We start from the raw sequence: 24,258 nt of genomic DNA, 5'->3' as shown, positions 1-24,258 counted from the left end.
AGTATATGGTGTGACCACCATTTGCCTCATGCAGTGCGACACATCTCCTTCACATAGAGTTGATCAGGCTGTTGATTGTGGCACGACAATGGGCCATAGGATATCGCCACGGTATCTCTGTGCATTCAAATTGCCATCGATAAAATGCAATTGTGTTCGTTGTCTGTAGCTTTTGCCTGCCCGTACCATAACCGCATCGCCACCATGGTGCACTCCTGTTCACAACGCTGACATCAGCAAACCGCTCGACCACATGACGCCATACACCTGCTCTGCGGTTGTGAGGCCGGTCGGACGTACTGCCAAATTCTTGAAACGAAGTTTGAGTCAGTAGGGAAACATTCCATTCCATTCTCTGGCATTCTCTGGCAGTCGGCATGCCGATTGCGCACTCCCTCAACTTGAGACATCTGTGGCGTTGTGACACAATTGCACATTTTAGAATGGCCTTTTATTGTCCCCAGCACAAGGTGCACCTGTGTAACGATAATGGCTCTTTAATCAGCTTCTTGATATGCCACACCTGTCAGGTAGATGGATTATCTTCGAAAATGAGATGCTCATTAACAGGGATATAAACAAATTTGTGCACAATTTGAGAGAATGAAGCTTTTTGTGCATATGGAATATTTCTGGGATCTTTTATTTCAGCTCATGAAATATGGGACCAACACGTTACATGTTGCATTTATATTTTTGTTCAGTATACTAGTATTCACCCTGATTTCAAAAGTAGTGCACTATGTAGGGCGTAAGGTGTCATTTGGGATGAAGCTATAGCTGTTTGCTGAGTCATTTGGGGTTAAGACAGTGGTGCTAAGCTCTTGACACAGTTTAAGTTTATATTCTTAAACTATTTAAAAAATGCCCAGGTCTGAGACTACCTTTTTTACATTTTTTTTTATGTATGTATGTTTTTATCTCTATATTAAATCATTTCTGTTTAACAATTTAAGTTCCTTACTGTGTTTTTCAATTAAAATGGTTATTAAAATTTTTAAAAAAAAATAGCCTCTTAGCAAAGGGCAATTTCTCAAGCAAGAATTTGGCTAGGAATGTCAGTGGTCTGAGTGGGGAAGGGAAAACTGAAAATGAGCTGTTATTGGCAGAGTTTTGGAACGCTTATTCGTCTATGAACTAATTTACCGCATGGCGACGTCACCATGGAAGGCCAAAACTCCATCCCACCAAAACAGGCTGACATTTCAGCTGGTCTTTTCAAACTGCTCTTACACTAAAAGGGCATTTTCATAATTTTCACAGTATTACTACAACCTCATAGTGGAGAAATGTATAGAAAACATGCAACTCAGGTTTTTGACTGCAGTGGGACCTTTAACGTCTATTTTCCCCGTCTCTGTTGCAGCAAATGGAGCGCGTATTCCCTTGGTTCAAAGTCAAGGAGTCCAGATTCTGGGAAACGCACAAATTCTCCACCAAGTGAGTGTTTATAACAGCAACATATCAATGAGATTACACAAGAGTCTAATAGATCGGTTCGCATTAATGATTCATATTGAAATGACACACTGAATTATTGTTACAGGAGATTATGACTCAAGATACATCTTATATCCTAAGTGAACTTAACTTTTCAATGTACTGTCTGATACTCCCATGCGTTGTAGGCCCCTATGTGTCAGTGTAAACACTGACTGGCCCACTCGAGGAGCCAAGTCCACCTGAATGTTTAGCTCTCTTCTTGCCATAGATCATGAATTGTGCATGCTCCCACTTCCATTGTGTGAAGGGGGCCAGCCCGTGTCCCCTTTGTCATAATGAGCTTTGAACACTCCTCTGTGGTCGCCTGCGGTTTCAGCAGCACCGATTTTAGTCCCTGCCTTCCAACCCCATTTTTGTTGATTTTAAATATTTAAAGTGCGTGTAGCAGCTATTTCTCAATGCCAGAAACGCATATAGTAACTTGGAACACCCCAAGAAGACATTCCCAAATCAAAAACTCATCTTTATTTTTATTTTTTTAATTAAACTTTTAATATTGTTCTATAAGTTTGGTTTCAGTTTTTTTTTCTCCAAATCGGCTCTAACTACGGAAACAACCCGACCAAAGCCTCGCGGTCAGCATTGTACAGTGAGCAATTAAAAAGCCATGCTCACCCTTCATATACTCAGGGGGTAAAAACAATTTAAGAAGCTAGATGTGGCATAGTAGTATGGAGCTAGCTAGCAATTGCATAGGAAGTGTTGCTGCACCCTACCACACAAAGCTTGGCCAGCTTGAATAAACAAGTGCCAGTGTGCCTCTATAGCAACGCAAATTAAACACTTTGGAAAAAGTGCGATACATTTGTAAGAATGAGGCAGGACAAATTGGGCGTCTACTCGTCAATCTACGGGGCACAACGATGGAAGGGGGGCTTCAGCGAAGCATTGCTTTTCAAAGTGGATGCTGTCCCGACCAACAACGTGGCTTATAAAGTATTAAAAACAGCCAGCAGAGCGTGCTTTATTCAAGGCTTCACCGTGTAAGTGAAAGAGCTAGCTTATTACAACCAATTCCAGCGAGTGGAAGGGGGGAAAAGTAAGGAACTTGTCTGTCAGCCCTGCATTAAAGACCAAAATTGGCTAAAGAAAATGGTGATAAATGAAGTATATACTAGTTTAATTTAAGGACCCAAAAATTGACAGCTGCGCCATACAGGTCGCAAAAGAGTTGAAGAGATGTCCGATGTACCGATTCCATGGCGTATGGTTTAGGAACTGATACACAAAACAATGCTGGATTCCAAACTTCATTTTTCAATTTGAATTATTATACAAAATTCTTGCAGTAATGATATATATGGGGTATAGCCATCCCAGGTCAGAACCATTTAGGTCCTTTGTTTTGGTACTGTCTGTATGCGGCTTCTTTTTGGTCGCAGGTCCAGGAAGAAGAATTGCAATGTTTACCTGGAACTAACTGCAAATAGCCCTGTTGGCTAATTTCTTTAAAGTCATTCAATCGACGGATAACACTCTTATCAAAGATGTTTCTTGAATTAACAAAATGTCAAATCTATAAGAATAGAAAGTTTCAGAACTTTCGAAACAGCACAGTTGAAAAAAGGATGGCACTAAAAAACAAACAAAGCATAACTATTGTAAACTGTACTGAATCTGTGAAATGTATATAATATGTAGAAGCCTTAGTAGTTGTCTATTAGTTTACTCCAATCAGGGATCAAATCTAATCAAATGGTATTTCACATGTGCCGAACAGGTGTATGTATACCTTAGAATGAAATGCTTACGTACAAGCCCTTAACCAACAATGCTGTTTTAAGAAACATTATATTTTTTACTTTAACACTTGAGTAAAATAACAGTAGTGAGGCTATATTACCGGGGGTACCTGTACAGAGTCTATGTGCGGCGGCTCACGTTAGTCGAGGTAATTGAGGTAATATGTAGAGGTCGACCGATTAACCGGAATGGCCCATTTTAATTAGGGCCGATTTCAAGTTTTCATAACAATCAGAAATCTGTGTTTTTGGACACCGATTTGCCCCCAATTTATTTGCACCTTTTATTTCATCTTTATTTAACTCGGCAAGTCAGTTAAGAACACATTTTTATTTTCAATGACGACTTGGAACGGGGGTGTTAACTGCCTCGTTCAGGGGCAGAACGACAGATTTTCACCTTGTCAGCTCTAACTCTGTAAACAAGGGCACCCTCATAGACGTCATCCTGACCAACTGGCCCTCCAAATATACCTCCGCTGTCTTCAACCAGGATCTCAGCGATCACTGCCTCATCGCCTGTATCCGCCTCGGAGCCGCAGTCAAACGACCACCCCTCATCACTGTCAAACGCTCCCTAAAACACTTCTGTGAGCAGGCCTTTCTAATCGACCTGGCCCGTGTATCCTGGAAGGACATTGACCTCATCCCGTCAGTTGAGGATGCCTGGTCATTCTTTAAAAGTAACTTCCTCACCATTTTAGATAAGCATGCTCCGTTCAAAAATGCAGAACCAAGAACAGATACAGCCCTTGGTTCACTCCAGACCTGACTGCCCTCGACCAGCACAAAAACATCCTGTGGCGGACTGCAATAGCATCGAATAGCCCCGTGATATGCAACTGTTCAGGGAAGTCAGGAACCAATACACGCAGTCAGTCAGGAAAGCTAAGGCCAGCTTCTTCAGGCAGAAGTTTGCATCCTGTAGCTCCAACTCCAAAAAGTTCTGGGACACTGTGAAGTCCATGGAGAACAAGAGCACCTCCTCCCAGCTGCCCACTGCACTGAGGCTAGGAAACACGGTCTCCACCGATAAATCCATGATTATCGAAAACTTCAATAAGCACTTCTCAACGGCTGGCCATGCCTTCCGCCTGGCTACTCCAACCTCGGCCAACAGCTCCGCCCCCCGTAGTTCCTCACCCAAGCCTCTCCAGGTTCTCCTTTACCCAAATCCAGATAGCAGATGTTCTGAAAGAGCTGCAAAACCTGGACCCGTACAAATCAGCTGGGCTTGACAATCTGGACCCGCTATTTCTGAAACTATCTGCCGCCATTGTCGCAACCCCTATTACCAGCCTGTTCAACCTCTCTTTCATATCGTCTGAGATCCCCAAGGATTGAAAGCTGCCGCAGTCATCCCCCTCTTCAAAGGGGGAGACACCCTGGACCCAAACTGCTATAGACCTATATCCATCCTGCCCTGCCTATCTAAGGTCTTCGAAAGCCAAGTCAACAAACAGGTCACTGACCATCTCGAATCCCACCGTACCTTCTCCGCTGTGCAATCTGGTTTCCGAGCCGGTCACGGGTGCACCTCAGCCACACAAGGTACTAAATGATATCATAACCGCCATCGATAAAAGACAGTACTGTGCAGCCGTCTTCATCGACCTCGCCAAGGCTTTCGACTCTGTCAATCACCAAATTCTTATCGGCAGACTCAACAGCCTCGGTTTTTCGGATGACTGCCTTGCCTGGTTCACCAATTACTTTGCAGACAGAGTTCAGTGTGTCAAATCAGAGGGCATGCTGTCCGGTCCTCTGGCAGTCTCTATGGGGGTGCCACAGGGTTCAATTCTCGGGCCGACTCTTTTCTCTGTATATATCAATGATGTTGCTCTTGCTGCGGGCGATTCCCTGATCCACCTCTACGCAGACGACACCATTCTATATACTTTCGGCCCGTCATTGGACACTGTGCTATCAAACCTCCAAACGAGCTTCAATGCCATACAGCACTCCTTCCGTGGCCTCCAACTGCTCTTAAACGCGAGTAAAACCAAATGCATGCTTTTCAACCGATCGCTGCCTGCACCCGCATGCCCGACTAGCATCACCACCCTGGATGGTTCCAACCTTGAATATGTGGACATCTATAAGTACCTAGGTGTCTGGCTAGACTGCAAACTCTCCTTCCAGACTCACATCAAACATCTCCAATCAAAAATCAAATCCAGAGTCGGCTTTCTATTCCGCAACAAAGCCTCCTTCACTCACGCTGCCAAGCTTACCCTAGTAAAACTGACTATCCTACCGATCCTCGACTTCGGCGATGTCATCTACAAAATGGCTTCCAACACTCTACTCAGCAAACTGGATGCAGTCTATCACAGTGCCATCCGTTTTGTCACTAAAGCACCTTATACCAACCACCACTGCGACTTGTATGCTCTAGTCGGCTGGCCCTCACTACATATTCGTCGCCAGACCCACTGGCTCCAGGTCATTTACAAGTCCATGCTAGGTAAAGCTCCGCCTTATCTCAGTTCACTGGTCACGATGGCAACACCCATCCGTAGCACGCGCTCCAGCAGGTATATCTCACTGATCATCCCTAAAGCCAACACCTCATTTGGCCGCCTTTCGTTCCAGTACTCTGCTGCCTGTGACTGGAACGAATTGCAAAAATCGCTGAAGTTGGAGACTTTTATCTCCCTCACCAACTTCAAACATCAGCTATCCGAGCAGCTAACCGATCGCTGCAGTTGTACATAGTCTATAGGTAAATAGCTCACCCTTTTTCACCTACCTCATTCCCATACTGTTTTTATACTGTTTTTATTTATTTACTTTTCTGCTCTTTTGCACACCAATATCTCTACCTGTACATGCCCATCTGATCATTTATCACTCCAGTGTTAATCTGCAAAATTGTATTATTCGCCTACCTCCTCATGCCTTTTGCACACATTGTATATAGACTGCCCATTTTTTCTACTGTGTTATTGACTTGCTAATTGTTTACTCCATGTGTAACTCTGTGTTGTCTGTTCACACTGCTATGCTTTATCTTGGCCAGGTCGCAGTTGCAAATGAGAACTTGTTCTCAACTAGCCTACCTGGTTAAATAAAGGTGAAATAAAAAAAATTAAAAAATTCAATCTTGCAACCTTACAGTTAACTAGTCCAACGCTCTAACCATCTGCCTCTCATTGCACTCCACGAGGAGCCTGCCTGTTACGCGAATGCAGTAACCCAAGTTAGGTTGCTAGCTAGCATTAAACTTATCTTGTAAAAAAATCTATCAATCATAATCACTCGTTAACTACACATGGTTGATATTACTAGTTTATCTAGCGTGTCCTGATTTGCATCTAATCGATGCGGTGCGTATCGTTGCTCCAATGTGTACCTAACCATGAACATCAATGTCTTTCTTAAAATCAATACACCGAAGTATACCTGCAAAATTTGCTTCTGGGTTGGATGGCGCTGTGTTAAGAAGCAGTGCGGCTTGGTTGGGTTGTGTATCGGAGGACGAATGACTTTCAACCTTCGTCTCTCCCGAGCCCGTATGGGAGTTGTAGCGAAAAGATAGTAGCTACTAAACAATTGGATACCACGAAATTGGGGAGAAAAAGGGGTAAAAATTAAACAACAACAAAGAGTGGAAGGCCGGAAAGATGCGTTTATATACGATTCAAAGCGGGTCTGAGTCTATACCTGTCTGTTTTTCTTGCAGCAGTGGCCTCCTCCCCAACGCTGTGTTGCCCCCCTCCCTGGACCACAACTATGCCCAGTGGCAGGAGCGCGAGGAGATCGCCCGCGCCGGGCAGCCCCTCAGAAAGAAGATCATCCCGGCCCCTTGCCCCAAGACCCCCGGAGAGCCCTACTCCCCCCCTCCGCCCCGGCCTCTACTTCCTCAAACACCCCCTATGCTCCACGGTGAGTCTGCTCAACACAACTATAGGGCAACACCTGGGGACAAAAGTAGTGCACCCGTTCCCTATATACTATATAGGGAATATGGTGCCATTTGGGTTACACACCTACACTAAGTATTTAATGGATACACTTTTTGATACTGTTTCAGTTGCAGGAAATTATGTGTTTGTGGCTTGCTTTCTTGTCTCTCTCAGACCTGAGCTGTGAAGACAGTCCTGAGCTGCTCCCACCCCCTGGTGTCAGTGACAACCGCCAGTGTGTGCTGTGTCTCAAGTACGGAGATGATAACACCAACGTAAGTCAAAGTTGGGCTAAACACCACCTTAGCAGTCGCGATTAGTCGTGGTACAGCTCTTGATCGTGTTCTTTGTGCTCGTGTCTGGTTTCAGGAGGGCGGTAGGCTGCTGTACATCGGGCAGAACGAGTGGACCCACGTGAACTGTGCCCTGTGGTCAGCCGAGGTGTTCGAGGATGATGATGGCTCTCTGAAAAACGTCCACATGGCCGTGATCCGAGGGAAACAGTTGGTAAGACTAATTAAACCAAAATACCTATTTGTATGAGATGTACAGTGCTTTTGGAAAATATTCAGACCCCTTGGCTTTTTCCACATTATTTTACTTTACAGCCTGAGTATAAAATTTATTAAAACAACAAAGTCCTCTGCAATCTACACACAATACCCCATAATGACAAAGTGAAAATGGGTTATTAGAAACTTTTGCTTTTCTAAAGTATTCAGACCCTTTGCTATGAGGCTCAATTGAGCTCGGGTGCATCCTGTTTGCATTGATCATCCTTGAGATGTTTCTACAACCTGATTGGAGTCCACCTATGGTAAACTCAATTGGTTGGACATGATTTGAAAAGGCACACACCTGTCTATAGAAGGTCCCACAGTTGACAGTGCATGTTAGAGCAAAAACCAAGCCAAGAGGTCGAAGGAATTGTCCGTAGAGCTCCGAGACAGGATTGTGTCGAGGCACAGCTCTGGGGAAGGGTACCAAAAACATTTATTCAGTATTGAAGGTCCCCAAAAAACACAGTGGCCTCATCATTCTTAAATGGAATAAGTTTGGAGCCACCAAGACTCTTCCCAGAGCAGGCCACCTGGCCCCAAAATCGGGGGAGAAAGGATTTGGTCAGGGAGGTGACCAAGAACACTATGGTCACTCTGACAGAGCTCCAGAGTTCCTCTGTGGAGATGGTTGTCCTTCTGGAAGGTTCTCCTATCTCTGTAGCATTCCACCAATCAGGCCTTTATGGTAGAGTGGCCTTAGTAAAAGGCACAGCCCATTTGGAGTTTGCAAAAAAGCACCTAAAGGAATCTCAGACCATGAGAAACAAGATTCTCTGGTCTGATGAAACCAAGATTGAGCTCTTTGGCCTGAATGTCAAGCGTCCCGTCTGGAGGAAACCTGGCACCATCCCAAAGGGTGAAGCATGGTGGTGGCAGTATCATGCTGTGGGGATGTTTTTCAGCAGCAGGGACTGCTAGTCAGGATCACAGCGAAGATGAACGGAGCAATGTCGAGATCCTTGAAGGATTTTGGGCTCCTGAGTAGCGCAGCGGTCTAAAAAAAACTGCAACTCGTTGCAAGAGGCGTCACTATAGTACCTGGTTCGAATCCAGGCTGTGAATGGAAACGAGTCCCCGCAGCAATGTTCCAACATTTAGTGGAAAACCTTCCCAGAAAGAGTGGAGGCTCGTATAGCAGCGACGGGGGGACCAAATCCATATTAATGCCTATGATTTTGGGATGAGAGGTTTGACAAGAAGGTGTCCACATACCTTTGGTCATGTAGTGCATGTTTCACTTAAACGCATGTTGCCATTACTTGGTTCGGTGCATAATTTACATTGTCTTCTATTATGCATGCTCTTGATACTAAATATACAAAAGTGTCTTTAAAAAAAAAATCTGAATTATTATTATTACTCAAATGACCTTGAGTTGTTGTTGATTATCTATGTCTAATGGCAGTGTCCTGTGATGTTTGTTTTCCTCTCGGCAGCGCTGCGAGAACTGCCAACGTCCCGGCGCAACAGTGGGCTGCTGCCTGACCTCCTGCACCAGAAACTACCACTTCATGTGCGCCCGGCAGCGCCAGTGTGTCTTCCTGGAGGACAAGAAGGTCTACTGCCAGCGCCACCGGGACCTCATCAAAGGAGAGGTGAGACGCAAAGCTGAACTCCTTCCTCATCTTCTCCAGCCCACCTCCCTTACCCACCTGCAGTATCACACACAAACAAACATCTAGAAGATACCCAACACTTTACAGATGAAAATGTTGACTCAATGTCAGTGTTTTTTTTGGTGTTATTTTTAAAGCTCTGGCTAACCGGTAAAAGGTAAAAACAACATGCATACAATTAGCCCGTATCTATCGAAATCATACTGCAGCATGGGTCAAACCGTGGTCATGGTGAGGAGAAGGGCGCACTTGTAGGTACTTCGTTTTGAAATGCATGACTTCCTTGCCCAGGTGGTGTCCGAGTCTGGCTTCGAGGTCACGCGGAGGATCCTAGTGGACCTGGAGGGGATCAGCATGCGGAGGAAATTCCTGACCGGCCTTCAGCCGGAGAACATCCACATGATGATAGGTGTGTATGTTTATATTATCCCCCTTCACAGCCATATATAGAGATCTCTATGGACTAGTCCCAAACAGCACCCTATTTCCTATTTATGGCATTACTTTTGACCAGGAATCATAGGGCTCTGGTCAAAAGTAGTGTACTTGTATAGACATTAGGGTGCCGTTTGCAACGCACACTACATATGGCTCTGCTTACTGTCTGTAACCTCTCCCTGGGACCCCCAGCCGTTATCTGGGGTTATCTGATCATATATTTCTGCGCTATGCAGCACACCTGATTTTTCAAATGGTCGACTGATCATCAAGTCCTTGAATTTATTTGAATGAGCAGTGCTAGTTCAGGGCTTTCCCAAAGTAGTGAAACGGCCAGGGGACGTCCGCAGTGTTTTGAGACACTAGCTGGCCCAACAAACATGTTTCTGAATGGCCTCCTTGGATTAGGGGCTCTTAACTTTTTTTCTCTTTTTTTTTTTCCCCCCATCGCAGGCTCCATGACCATCGATTGCCTTGGAATACTGACCGAGCTCTCGGATTGCGAGCGCAAACTCTTCCCCATCGGCTACCAGTAAGTACACACAGTGCTGCGCCTGTCTTTTTATGTGAAGTAGTCAGTGCAACAGAAGACTGATCAATTTGCTGGTTTCTGTCAACACAGGTGTTCCAGGGTGTACTGGAGCACTCTAGACGCCCGGAAGCGTTGCGTCTACACCTGCAGAATCCTGGTGTGTCGTCCCACTGTGGTGGAGCCTGACCTGAAGAGTGCTCTTCCAGAGGAGAACCGCACCATCTCCCACAGCCCTTTTATGCCCATTTTAGGTGTGTGTGTGAGCCAGAATGCTGCATCACTACATTATTAATTATGCAAATGTATGCGGCACTGCATTTGGTCTAGTTTGTTGCCGGCGTGTAAACGCATTCAATATGTTTATTTGACACGTGCACAGGGTACAGCAGGCAAACTACAGTGAAATGCTTACTTGCAAGCTCTTCCTCCAAAATGTAGTAATCTGAAGAATTGATTGCATTAAACTTTTCATTGACAGACAAAGCCCCGTCTCCGGTGCCCGATCCTTTTGACTCTCTGAAGCCCTCCAACCGCCTGTCCCTGCTGCCCTCCAGCCCCAATCCTCCTAAAGTTTACACACGAAACAGGCACCCCAGCTACCCCCCGTGCCAGCGCTCCCCTGGCTCCAGACCACTTCCATCCCCAGGTATCTTTGAACTCTTTACCCCATTTACCTAAAACTGTCATTGTAAACTCCCATTCACGCGTGGAGACATGCAGTATGGTAAAATGTATTTATGTCCATGTTGTTTTGCAGGCGGATCCTCTCAGTCGGCCCATGAGATTGTGACGGTGGGGGACCCCCTTCTGAGTTCCAGCCTAAGGAGCATCGGCTCCCGGCGCCACAGTACCTCTTCCCTCTCTCCCCAGCCCAGACAGAAGGTAGTCTCCCCTCCACAGGCCGGGGTGGCTGCTGCCATGAACCAATTGGCCCTGCTCTCTTCTTCCACCCCACCCCCTGTGCTCTCCTCTTCCTCTGCTTCCAGAGACCTGGGTCTAAGGGATACAGCGAAGCCGCCCGCCGGCGGAGTCCGGACGCAGAGCCGCGAGACTAGCTCACCCAGCCCTGGAGGTCAACACCGACACCACCACAGCATCTCTGAGATGAAGACAGACGGTGGGAAAGAAAGTGCGCCTTGCAAGCAGGCTGTGGGGGAGAACCCCAAACTTTCCCCAATGGCCCCAGGGATGGCAGGAGCGAGCCAGACCTCCCCACCACCAGGTACAGGTGTCCTGACAGGGCACCAAAGGGCCAGCAACAGCAAATCCCAGGCGGAGAAGGGGAAGCAGGGCGGGAAGGTCCCTGACCTGTCGGCTGGCGTCACGCTCCACTCCCGCCACTGTGTCACCACGACCCTGTCGAAGGACAGAGGTGGTGGCGGTAGTAGTAGCAACCCGGCTAAGGAGGGAAGTGTGACCTTGGCGCAAGCCTCTAAAGATTCTGTGAAATTGGGGTCTCCCCAGCCCCTGTTCCACAAAAGCGTTGGGAGGCAGTCCCAGGACTATGTGTCGGGGCCAGTCCCTGCCGCCGCCACAAAGCCCCTGTGGTTTTCGGGGGCCGATGATGACGTCATCAAACGGAGCTCCCAAGCCACCCTGGCTGTTCCCTCCAGCCACTCGGCCGCCACCACCAAAGACAAGCACTCCAAAGTCCGAACAATCGACAGCCGAGAGGCATCTAAAGAGAGGGAGAAGACCCCTCAGAACAGCAACAAGAACCCCACGCTCAACAACAACAATGCTAAAGAGACTGGTGGAACCACTAACGCTCCAACCCCGACCTCGCAGAACTGCAACAGCAAAGCTGCAAACCTCAGTAACAACACCAAAGCCATTGGCATGCAGGAGGTGGAAAAGCTGGAGAATCAGGGAAGAGGACGATCTTCAAAGAGCAGGGAGAGATTCTCCAGTCCTGAGAACAGCTCCAGCCTAGAGGCCATTAAGCAGCCCAGGATAGCCTCGGAGAGAAGCATGAGGGCTTCACAGGTACAAGCAAGAGTAACAGCCAACGAAGTCGCGGCTGCTAGAGACAAAAAGCGGGCTATCGTCAAGGCGTCCCTGACGCCGCTGAAGACCGACCCGAACGGGACCAACACCGTGAGCACTTCCTCTGACTCCTGCACTACCACTTCCATCTGTCCAGTAGGCCTGGAGGGACCCCCCCACCGCAGGTCCTCCTGCTCCATGCTCTTCTCCACGTCGTCCTGCTCAGTGTCGAACAACCCGCCACTGCACCCCGAGGACCGTGAGGAGAAGCGACTCCTGGCTCACTGCACCGAGGACGAGGGTACCAGGGACGACCACGCCTTGCTGGAGGAGGAAGGCGGCGACGGGGACAAACGCCACGAGGACGACAGTGACTGCTCGGGCTCGGCCAAGCGACGTTACCCAAGGCGCAGCGCCAGGGCCCGCTCCAACATGTTCTTCGGCCTGACTCCTTTCTACGGGGTGCGCTCCTATGGAGAGGAGGATATCCCTTTCTACAGCAGCAGCGGGGATGGGCCCGGGAAGAGGAAGGCTGGGGGCGGCAGGCGCTCGGCCGAAGGCCAAGTGGATGGGGCAGACGATAGGAGTAACTCCTCCTCAGGGGACAGCGGAGAAGGAGAGGAAGGGGGATTCAGCCAGTGTTCCAACAAGGATCCATACTATTACAACTTCACCCGCACCATCATCAACCCCGGCCCTGTGATGCCCTCAATCGAGGGGATTGACCAGTGCCTGGGGAGGGGCTCTCAGCTGCAGCGCTTCCTGAAGGATGAGAAGGAGGAGAGGGTTGTTGCTGCTGCGGATGGAGTTCCCACCCGGAGCCTCCTGGGCCACCAGCAGATTGGCCAGCTGGACGGCATTGATGACAGCTCAGAGAGTGACGCCAGCGCGAGCACCACCAACACCACCACCACCACGGCCACCGCAGCGTCCTCTTCCCACAAGAGCACAGGAAAGAGGAAGGGCAGAGAGAGGCACATGGAGAAGCTGGAGCACGACTCTGGGAAGGAGGTGGACAACAGCAGCGGAGGGGGTGGGAGCAGCGGTAGCAGTAGCAACAACAGCCGAGAAGGCAGGAAGAGCCAGAAGGACAGCTCTCTCCCTCTGGGTGGGGTGAAGTCGTCCCAGAGACAGGACCCCCTGGAGGCCCAGCTCTCACTTAGCACTGATCTGCTCAAGTCAGACTCGGACAACAACAACAGTGACGACTGCGGCAACATCCTGCCGTCGGACATCATGGAGTTTGTCCTCAACACGCCCTCCATGCAGGCCCTCGGGCAGCAGCCTGAGGCCTCCTCCTCCGAGCTCCTCTCCCTGGACGAAGGCTATGGGGTGGGTGTCAACCGCCGCAAAGACATCCTCTTCGAGGACTTCCCTCAGCCGCTGGCCAGTGCTGAGCCCGCGGAGAGTGGGGTGAGCACGTCCATCTCGGTCGAAGAGCCATATGGTCTGCCTCTGGAGCTGCCATCTGACCTCTCTGTCCTGACCACTCGCAGCCCCACGGTCAACAACCAGAACCATGGCGGCCTCATCTCAGAGGGCTCAGAACGCACCATACTGTCCCTGGCAGCCTCTGACGAAACCATTGCAGAGAAAGGAGGCGAGGACAAGCAGCAGAGAGGAGGGGCCGGTGTGTCCCCTGAGAGCCAGCAGGAAGGAAGTGGAGGTAGCCGAGAATCTCAGGTAAGAGAAGGCCACATGACCCCGGAGCAGTTTGAGCATATCACTAGCCCCTCCCTGGGCCATGTGGTCGAAGCAGATAACCAGGATCTGACCAGGAGCTCTGGGACCCCCGTCCTACCCAGCTCCCCCACCCCACCTCTCCAGGGACAGAAGTACATCTCTGCTCCATCTTCAGCCAGCCCTGGACCCTCCCATGTGGCCAGCATGGCTGTCCAAACCACCTCTCATTTAAAACAAGGCCCAGAAAAACTCATAGTGGTCAACCAGCATCTGCAGCCCCTCTACGTCCTACAGACGCTCCCCAATGGTGTCACTCAGAAGATCCAGATCACCCCATCGGTCAACGAAACAGGAGTGATGGATACCATGACTCTAACCACAGGGCTCACCACCGGGATAACCACTTCTCAGCCCATCTTTCCTGCTGGGGGTAAAGTGTTGGGCACCATGTCCCATCACCCTCAGATCCATACTTTCACCGGCACCACCCAGACGGGCTTCCAGCCTGGCATTCCCAGCACCACCTCCGGCCTCCTGATCGGGGTGCCCTCCCACGAGCCCCAGATCCTGGTGACCGAGGCCGGACGGAGGCACGACTTGGCCCCCAACGTGACCATCGTGTCCAGCGCCGCCTCCATCTCCACGTCCTCGGCCGTGCTCGTGTCTGGACACGGCAAGAAGCGACCCATTTCCCGTCTCCAGCCGCGGAAGACCAAGAAACTAGCCCGCTCCAGGAGCCAGCCCACCCTGGCCCCGTCTGAGGTGAGACCCAACATGACTCTGATCAACCTGTCTTCGCCACAGATAGCCCAGTCCGGACTGGTCGAACTGGGCACCCTGACCACGGCCGCCACCACTTCTCACCGCAATGTCCCCAACATTATCAAGAGACCCAAATCAGGAGTCATGTACTTTGAGCCCATCCAGCAGAGGAGGCCTCTTCCCAGTGGGCAGCCTGGCATCCTGGGCCACGACTCCTCCACCCACCTGCTGCCCTGCACTGTCTCGGGGCTCAACCCTAACCAGTCAGCAGTGCTGAACATGGTGTCCATGGCTCAGCCCAGCGGGCCCGGAGGCCTCATTGCGCCAGGCTCTGTCTCTCTCAGCACCCCAGTGCTCAGCTCTGCTGAAATCACGGGACCCATCAGCAGCCTCCTCTTCAAAGCCACCCCGCACAACCTGGGCCTTCCGGAGCAACAGATGCTCCTCCAGTCTGGAGCACCTCTGATGTCTCAGCTGTGCAGCCCCGCCCAGACCTCCATCGCCAGCAGCATCTGTGTGATTCCCTCCCATCAGACCATCAGCATGTCCTTAAGCCAGCAGGTGGACCCAGAAAGCAGCGCTTTCCAGCGGCAGCAACACCCGCCAAATGCTAGTGGACAACCTGTGGCTCTGGCCCCCAGCCCGGTCTCACAAGACGCCGGCAAGGGACATCCAGTTGGGGTGTTCTCCCAGAGTTCCCGCTCTCAAAGCTCAAGCGCTATGCCTATATCCAGGTCCTCATCAGAGCAGAAACGAGAGCTGAGGTGTAGCGCTGCAGCAACGGCTTTTACGGGCTCTGGGAAAGGGAAGCAGAAAGCCAAGCGGACGAGGCAGAGTCCAGACAAGGCCAGCGGGAAGAAACACAAGGGTTGGCAGACAGAGTCTCCTCGGGAGACGAAAGGAGACCGGGAAGCACCCTCCACTCCTGGGTAAGATTCTCACAAAAGATAACTCATGAAATAATCAACTAGTACTATACTGATTTCACGACAAATGTGTTATGATACTATGGTTGGCATCCGCTACATATCCATATTTGAATTCCCTCTACCACTGCAGCTCTAGCTCTCCTGAATCCGTGGACACAGGCAAGCCCAGAGACGGGGGCACCTGCAAAAGGTAAGTCATGCAAGCTTGTCATCCATTTCCATTTTTTTCTCCTATACTATTAAAATGTCAATGGGTAATGTTTCTCCTGCTCAAACCGGTAATGTTTCTCCTGCTCAAACCGGTAATGTTTCTCCTGCTCTAACCAGTAAAACAACAGAGTTCCCTGAGGAGAAAGGCGAGACCACCGCTGGCTCTCTACTGGTGGCCACCCCTGACCAGGAGGGCAGCCGCAGGGACTCTTCCATGGACCACAAGCCCAAGAAGGGACTCATCTTTGAGATCTGCAGCGACGATGGCTTCCAGATCCGCTGCGAGAGTATCGAAGGTATCCAAAGTCCTGACCTTATTCTCTTGCTCCGTGTTTCCATGCAGCATGGTTATGAAGCACAATGGTAGAAAATAGCTCTACATTTCTTGAAGTGAATGTGTAACAGTCAAGATCTCTCATTTCCAAATCCTCGTACAGATTAAGAAAACTACATGTGTACTTCAATGACCTGTCGTGTCTTCTCCCTCTCACCCACAGAGGCCTGGAAGTCCCTGACTGATAAAGTCCAGGAGGCCCGCTCCAACGCCAGACTCAAAGAGCTCTCCTTTGAAGGTACCATTTCAGATTTTTATTTTGTTTATGCCGGTTCATTTCTTTTGAAGAATGAAATGGTCACTCATCAAACTTTGTATCCTCTGTACCCCTCAACTCCTTCCTTTGTTCTCTCTCTCTCTCTCTCTCTCTCTCTCTCTCTCTCTCCTTTCTCTCTCAGGAGTGAACGGTCTGCGGATGCTGGGTGTCCTCCACGATGCCGTGGTGTTCCTGCTGGAGCAGCTGTATGGTTCCAGGCACTGTCGCAGCTACCGCTTCCGCTTCCACAAGCCCGAGGAGGCCGACAAGCCCCCGATCAACCCTCATGGCTCGGCCCGCGCCGAGCTCCACCAGAGGTACAGCCCTCTTCCAACACATAAAGGCATAGGATGCAGACAAATGTACAGTATTTACCGTAGGAAGTGCAATATGACCCCATTTACACTGTATATTAGAATGGCAAAGAGTTGAAAAACTACAAACCTCAGATTTCCCACTTCCTGGTTGGATTTTTTTCTCAGGTTTTTGCCTGCCATACGAGTTCTGTTATACTCAGACATCATTCAAACTGTTTTAGAAACTTTTCTGTTTTCTATCCAATACTACTAATAATATGCATATATTAGCATCTGGGACAGAGTAGCAGGCAGTTTACTCTGGGCACCTTGTTCATCCAAGCTACTCAATACTGCCCCCCCTGTCACCAGGAAGTTAATGTCATCACTGAGTCATGACTGGACAGGTGAAGACCATGTGGCGGAGACCTTGACCCTGATGAATCATGTCTAATTATTGATTAGTTCAGGAAGCACTTCTAAAGTTTAGTTTATTTAGCTGGACCCGAGTCTATTAGTTTTCTTTTAATTGTTGAAGAAATTCAGATCTATGCATTCTACTTCAGCAATTAAAATGTAGTGAGCCGTTTATACACGGGCTCTCTTAACTGATGTTTTGGCGCTGATAACTGCATCTTCGTTAACAAGTCCCTATTTGGGAGAGGTCCTTCCTAGGGTTAAGAGTCTGCATCATTGATTTGTGTGTCTGCTCCATCTGCCTTCGCCGCAGGAGGTCTGTGTTTGACATGTTCAACTTCCTGGCCTCCAAGCACCGCCAGCCTCCCGAGTACAACCCCCACGAGGAGGACGAGGAGGTGCAGCTCAAGTCTGCTCGGTGAGTCACGCCGCCCCGTTACACAATTCCTGTTTTTAGTTTATTTTTACTTCAGAAAATCAGGAGGACTATTTCTTTATTCTCCGTATCATCATTACAATGGACTTGTAGTCTGTCGTCTTGGTTTTCTGTTCACATACGGTTGGAGCTTCACGGTGGTAGTAGACCATCCTTCCTTCATTGTAACACACTGTGCTACTGTTGTTTTTCAGCCGGGCCACCAGCATGGACCTCCCCATGCCCATGAGGTTCCGACACCTGAAGAGAACGTCCAAGGAGGCGGTGGGGGTGTTCAGGTTAGGAAAACGCTGGCTCCGTGACGTTTCGCCTGATACAAATCCAAAGGCAGTGCGGTGGTTTTAAACAAGAAGAGGAACTACTACCGTAGCTTTGCTGTAGCTACGTCCTTGTTCCAGAGAGTGGGGTTTAAAAGCGGGAAACCTTTTGTTGAACCAGTTGTCACTTCGCCTCTGTGTGTCCTCCCCTCACAGGTCAGCCATACACGGCCGAGGTCTGTTCTGCAAGAGGAGCATCGACGTGGGGGAGATGGTGATCGAGTACTCGGGCAACGTCATCCGCTCTGTCCTCACCGACAAGCGGGAGAAGTACTACGACGGCAAGGTGAGGGAGAAGCCAGGCGTCAATGGAACACAGTCCTCTCTGTTCATTCATTTCGAGTCTGAACAGGGTCCCTTTCGATGGGCAAACGTTGTGGAACGTTGCAGATAGACATGTCATGAAAAGAACTTGTGCGAGTCCTTATTCTGCTTGTCAGAGAGGGACGTTCTGCATAATGAAGTTATTTTCTGTCTGAATGTTCTATAATGTTGGGCCCTGCTGAATGTGGTTTTCATGTGTCAACATCATTTTAGTAATTTGATAATGCAATCCTCAGCCAATGGCGTCTCACTCTCTTCTCCTCCCGTCCCTCCCTCTACAGGGCGTTGGCTGTTACATGTTCCGCATTGATGACTACGAAGTGGTGGACGCCACCGTGCACGGCAACGCCGCCCGCTTCATCAACCATTCGTGCGAGCCCAATTGCTACTCGCGAGTCATCAATGTGGACGGGCAGAAGCACATCGTCATATTCGCCATGCGTAAGATCTACCGCGGTGAGGAGCTCACCTACGACTACAAATTCCCCATCGAGGAGCCGGGCAATAAGCTTCCATGCAACTGCGGAACCAAGAAGTGCCGCAAGTTCCTCAACTAGCCCCCTCCCACTCTGCTGTGTGATGTTAGCGGTCCTTCTCCCACTCTGCTATGTGATGGTAGTGGCGTTAGCGGTCCTTCTCCCACTCTGCTTGTATGATGGTAGTGGCGTTAGCGGTCCTTCTCCCACTCTGCCGAAGCAGTCTCCTCGACTAGCGTGGCGCCATCCATGCAATGCCATGTCTTAGAGTGCAAAGTGATGCTTCCAGTACTGACCTCTCTTTTTGCTATACGGCTTGTGCAGAAAGAGGCGCGTTACAGACCGGGTTAAGTTCGATACAAGCTATGTTTTTGAAAGAGAACAAATTATTATTGTGCCTCTGGTTGTTTTTGTTTACTTTTCAGACTCTGAGAAGTCAAAGGAAATGGTAACTGTAAGATTAGCAATTTTCAACGTTTTCTGTCTCTGACTGATTCAAAAAGATTATTTTTTTTCCCCCTTTTTGTTCTGAATTTTAACATCACCTCACATTATTTTTCTAGAGATGATATCTCAATTCTGTGTGAGCATCGAATCCATTGATTATGTGCACACACAAAAAGAAGAATTGCCACCTTGTAAGAGTTCCATTTTACACACCAAAGTGCAATTTGTGGAAGGGAATTTTCTCTGCATTTTAGAAATAGAGCGAGGACGTATTAGAACCGATCAGAGGACGCTTTTCTCTTGGCCTCATCTGTTTATACACATCTGCCTGTCGGAATGTGCATCCCGTGCAGCCTTCGGAGTAGCCGCAATAACATAAAGCTTTGCTTGGGCTGCTTCGCTGTGTATTCAAAGACACTGTAAATAGTTCCTATGCCTGTCCAGAGCAACAAGTCGCAAGATGTGTTAGGAAGAGAAACACTAGAGGGAGTCGGGGTCGAAACGACAGAAGGAAAGAAAGAAGCCTGTAGATTATTTATTTTCTAGTTGTATGTTATTGTTAATCGCGACTGTACTTGTACAGAGTCATTGTCAGACACGTAGCCGGGCGTCGGTCATTAGATTGTCGTGGCCGTGACTAGCAAGCTAGGCGGAGATTCTGGTGGACTGACAGTTGAGGGACTAACTTTTATTTCGTTTTTTTTTTTTTTGCTGTAGTAAATGTTATTGTTGGTTTTGTATAGGAAAAATGATAGACTGAGCCATCTATTTCTGTCGCAGGTATGCACTCGTTATGTCGTCTTATTCGAAATTTGGTTAGAACAGAGTCCGGAATTACAGCGACGAGAACCAAACGTCATCCCCCTAAATCTGATTTCCCCTTAAGCCCGTTTGAAATTATAGCCTATTTCATGAATTACTGTTGCAAAGGAATTGTTTTTTTTCTTCTTCTTTTTTAAAAATCGGGTCATTTGAAGTCTTGTCTCTTCTGGCTCTTTTTTGTTATGGGCAGAAAAATATCATGCTTGCTTTGAGAATGTAAATAATATATATTTTTCTATACAAACGACTAAAAAGCACTCACTAGTGAATAGCACTTAATGTTATAAATAGTATTTATATTTTTAAGAAATCCTATTTATTTTATTGCCATTTTTGTAGGAAATAGAGGTTTACAAACACTAATGCTTGGTCTCTACATTTTATTTTTATTGAGCTGCCTTTTTTCAAAGCTGTTTTTTTCGTTGCTGTTAATTTCATTTTGTAGCCTGAATGTTTCTTTTTGGATTCCAAAGACTGAAGCTGTCGCTCCCCGCTGAGCCCAGTCCACCAGGAGCTCTATATGTCAATCAAGGACATTTCCATTGACTGCATGTTAGCAGCATGGAATTATTATATGCCCTTGATGGATTCTTAGTGCTCATCTTTTGGAATAGCTGTCTGATATCACCTTTTTCCAGCCTTAATTCCACGCGTCACGCGGAGGCTCCAGCCAGGCCATTCAGACCTGGGTGTTTCACCGTGCGCAATTCATTCACGCTTTAAATAAAATAAAATGTCTACAAATTTCCCTTTTGGGATCAAACGCGTTCCATAATCCGCAAACTGTAAGAACAACCCGGTTTAATGCCTATAGCCACATCAGTGCTCCAAGATTCCCCATTGCCTTCATATTAATACCTGTCAATGTTTTATGTTTCTAATCGACTCCCTCGTAAAGTCCAGCATTTGGTTTGTGGCATTTACATGAGACAGGCGACACGTGGAAAGCTTTTTTAGAAGCTCCGTAGAAGCTGATGAAGTTAGGAAAGGTTGGACGAGGCTCACCGTTTTACCATTGACCACAATGCAACCCCTGTTATTCATCAACATCTCTTGCTTTGCATTTGTTGTAACTGAGCACGCTTTGCTTAGAGAACTCTGTAACTTGTAAATGTAACAGTAGTAGATTGACAGAAGTAGTCCCGGTTTTGGTGAGAATGGGGACATTGGGTACAAAAAGTGGATAGGTTGATGACCGGCATATATTTCCTCGAACGAATCTCACCAAATTGCTGCTTTGTACAACTCTGGCTCCAGTTGTCCTATAGCGAGCCACTTCAGGCCAGTGATTTTTTTTGTTTGTTATGTTTTTGGTTTGTAATCTGTTTTTTCCTCGTAGTCTGTTGACTTTATATCTTGTAAGGCCGTCACAGAATCTCTCCAACCCTTACCCTGCCCAGGCTGTGAAGTGAAACCATAACTTTGCCAACACATTGCACTTGTGACAGGCACTGACTTAACATGGGAAATGACGTTCTACTCATTGTAAACACAATGGGTTCTTATGTTTTAAAAACCACAAGCACAGATGCTGTTTAAGCTCCCTTAGGAATTGTGGCCCCCAGGAAAGTGCACTTCTGCTCGACCTTCTCCCAAGTGTGTAAGGGACGTTCCGAGTGCAGGGACCACTCTGGAGGCCAACAGTGAACACTCCTCAACTTCCTTGCAGCCTGGGTTTTGCCAGCTAATTCAGGGATACAGTTTTGGTTCAGCTCTCGCTGTCCTCCCATCCTGGCTAGCCTTTGGGTGAGGCACAGGGTCATGCTGAATTCTGCTGCTAGGTCTTTAATGAATGTATATACAAAAACTGAATTGTGGTGATTTCTGGTATCAACCACGTTTTTGTTTTTGAGTTAAATAGAACCCACAAAAAGACTGGGGAAGATGACCTCACAGGACAGTTTTTGTTTGTTTCATTTCAGAGGGAAAAAGATTGAGGGACGGCTTTCTAGTCTTAACGTCAAAAGGTCACACTGAATGAACTTAAGACTTCAAAGATCGCTTTGGTAATCAATTTACTAATCCCAAAGGCTCCGTCTCTGACTCCTCTACAGATCCATAGCAGTAAAGTGTGACGTTTCAGTACTTGGTGAACAACAACTCATTAGTCAAGTGTTTTTAAATGGCAGATAGATTCCGTTGTTTCTTGGACTTCATAATAACATGCCACACCAGTGGCCCTTTTCCTTCACTTGTAATTATGCTATATATACATAAAAACATATACCGAAACAGAAATAGTAACATGTACTTCAGTATCTATACAATATACGGAATGAACAGACAAACTTAGTTACAGTAGCAAACAGCAGGTTTGTAATGGTTAATAGCAATGTTCAATGTACTCTATAATGGTTTTATGTTACAGTATCAGTTTAAAATAACTAACGTACATCATCTTTGTATATTGATGTCCAGTACCAGTTTTCCTGTGCCTGTGTATGTTCCATTGGCAGGAGCATTGCAGTTTCTTTCACTTTTTTATTTTTATTTTTTTTTGCGAAAAGAAACAGTATTTATGTGATAAGATGTATAACGTGGTTGTGAACTTCTTGAAGTCAGCCATTTTGTTTTTGTGTTTGATTGTTGTAGTGAATGTTTTTTTTTTCTTTTTCTTTTTTTTTTCTTTGTAAATTCTTAACAGGGATTTTAGACTGCTTACTTGATGGTGGTATAATTGAGTTGCGTTTGTGGAGACTAGGGGGAAAAAAACGAATCCCACCAAAATGTTATTTTACAGTCTTCCATGTCTCCCTTACCACCCCCCCCTCTCTCTTTGGAAGCTTTGGTTGTACTTATGTCTTGTTTTATAGAAAGTGATAATGATGATACGTTTTTATTTATTTATTTAGTGTATTGGAACATCCATGAATTTACAGGTCAAGGTAGTTGCCGGGAACCTGCTTGAAAGAAGTTTGAAAAAAAAAAATACTTAACTGTATTTGTAATTTTATAATTGTTCCTTGTGTATAGAACTTATCAGCCTGAGAAGGGACGTGGCATCAAGGGGAGTTGGCGGTAGGACTTGGGAACGGTTAAACGGCTCTTCTTATGCCTTGAATATACCTTTTGTCTTGTTAACACTTCCTCCTGAACTCCATGAGAATAATGATGATTATGATGATACTATTTTTCCCTATTAGTTGTACATCAGTGTTCTCTCATCTGTCACAGAAATGAAGGAAAGTTGAACCACAATAGTAAACCACAAACTACTTAAGGTTGAATGTATAATTAGGAAACACAATTGTACATAACTGTAAAAAGAAAAGTTTCTAATCATGTTTATTTTCTATGCACTTTTTTTATTTAAGTGATAGTTTAAATAATAAACATGTCTCGTTTACTCTTTCTTAAGGCTCTGTCTCCGTTTCTGTACCTTTGGTCTGTCAACCTAGAATATAGTCCACGTATGTGTTAGTGAGAACATGCTGGGTTAGAGTTCCCCGATTTTAGCGACGCAACGTAGGCTTACAAATGTTTTTAACCATGCATTGTTCCTACAACGGCCGACGATGTAACATGCATTTTCCAAAACGCCACGCAGAAAGAGTGTTCGCCAAGTGTCGTTTGGAGCATGTAGATACTGCTAGGATCGAAAGAAAGGCAGTGCTGCTCTCTAAGATTTCTCCATTCAAATCTGAATGTTAACGTTGTAATTATTTCACAATCCTGATGATGGATCCGCACCTAGAGAGACATCACCTTATGACTACAAATATTGAGGCGGCTTATTCTAATTCTTACTCTGATGCACTAAATCGCATTCATTTGGCACATTGCGCACTTTACATATGATAAAATATTCAGGCAAAATATAGACAGTACCCTACAAATTACTAAATTGACTCAACATGAAGTTGATTTCAATATCTTTGAAATGCACTGTATATATCTTTGAAGAACACAATCCTAATATTGACTTTCACCACCCCCTTTTGTCTTCAGAAAAGCCTCAATTTGTCAGGGCATAGATTACAAACTCAATCGTTCTACAGGGATGCTGGCCCATGTTGACGAATTCTTCCCACAGTTGTGTCAAGTTGGCTGGATGTCCTTTGGGTGGTGGACCATTCTTGATACACACGGGAAACCGTTGAGCGTGAAAAACCCAGCAGCGTTGCAGTTCTTGACACAAACCGGTGCACCTACTGCCGTACCGCGTTCAAAGGCACTCAAATATTGTCTTGCCCATTCACCCTCAATGGTGCACACACATTCCCTTTCAATGCTTAAAAATCTATCCCCTTCATCTACACTGATT

At 47.2% G+C, this 24,258-nt stretch overlaps 1 protein-coding gene across 1 annotated transcript in view; it reads left to right on the top strand.

Moving 5' to 3' along the window:
* Positions 1-23,346, top strand: part of kmt2a (lysine (K)-specific methyltransferase 2A) — a 49,758-nt gene extending 26,412 nt beyond the window's left edge. Inside the window, 18 exon segments of the mRNA XM_052468747.1 lie at positions 1,367-1,440; positions 6,931-7,133; positions 7,328-7,428; positions 7,523-7,660; positions 9,150-9,308; positions 9,621-9,738; positions 10,221-10,299; positions 10,390-10,550; positions 10,778-10,945; positions 11,057-15,659; positions 15,790-15,849; positions 15,987-16,165; positions 16,367-16,441; positions 16,602-16,776; positions 17,486-17,590; positions 17,803-17,886; positions 18,082-18,211; positions 18,531-23,346. Of these exon segments, the coding sequence (XP_052324707.1) occupies positions 1,367-1,440; positions 6,931-7,133; positions 7,328-7,428; positions 7,523-7,660; positions 9,150-9,308; positions 9,621-9,738; positions 10,221-10,299; positions 10,390-10,550; positions 10,778-10,945; positions 11,057-15,659; positions 15,790-15,849; positions 15,987-16,165; positions 16,367-16,441; positions 16,602-16,776; positions 17,486-17,590; positions 17,803-17,886; positions 18,082-18,211; positions 18,531-18,806 (6,888 nt within the window). The 3' untranslated portion in view covers positions 18,807-23,346.
* The last annotated feature ends 912 nt before the right edge of the window (positions 23,347-24,258 follow it).

Source organism: Oncorhynchus keta, chromosome 18 (genome assembly GCF_023373465.1).
Source record: "Oncorhynchus keta strain PuntledgeMale-10-30-2019 chromosome 18, Oket_V2, whole genome shotgun sequence".
In the NCBI taxonomy this organism is placed as follows: domain Eukaryota; kingdom Metazoa; phylum Chordata; class Actinopteri; order Salmoniformes; family Salmonidae; genus Oncorhynchus; species Oncorhynchus keta.
The sequence above is the reverse complement of the archived record's forward strand: the minus strand, read 5'-3'. Positions and strand labels throughout refer to the sequence as shown.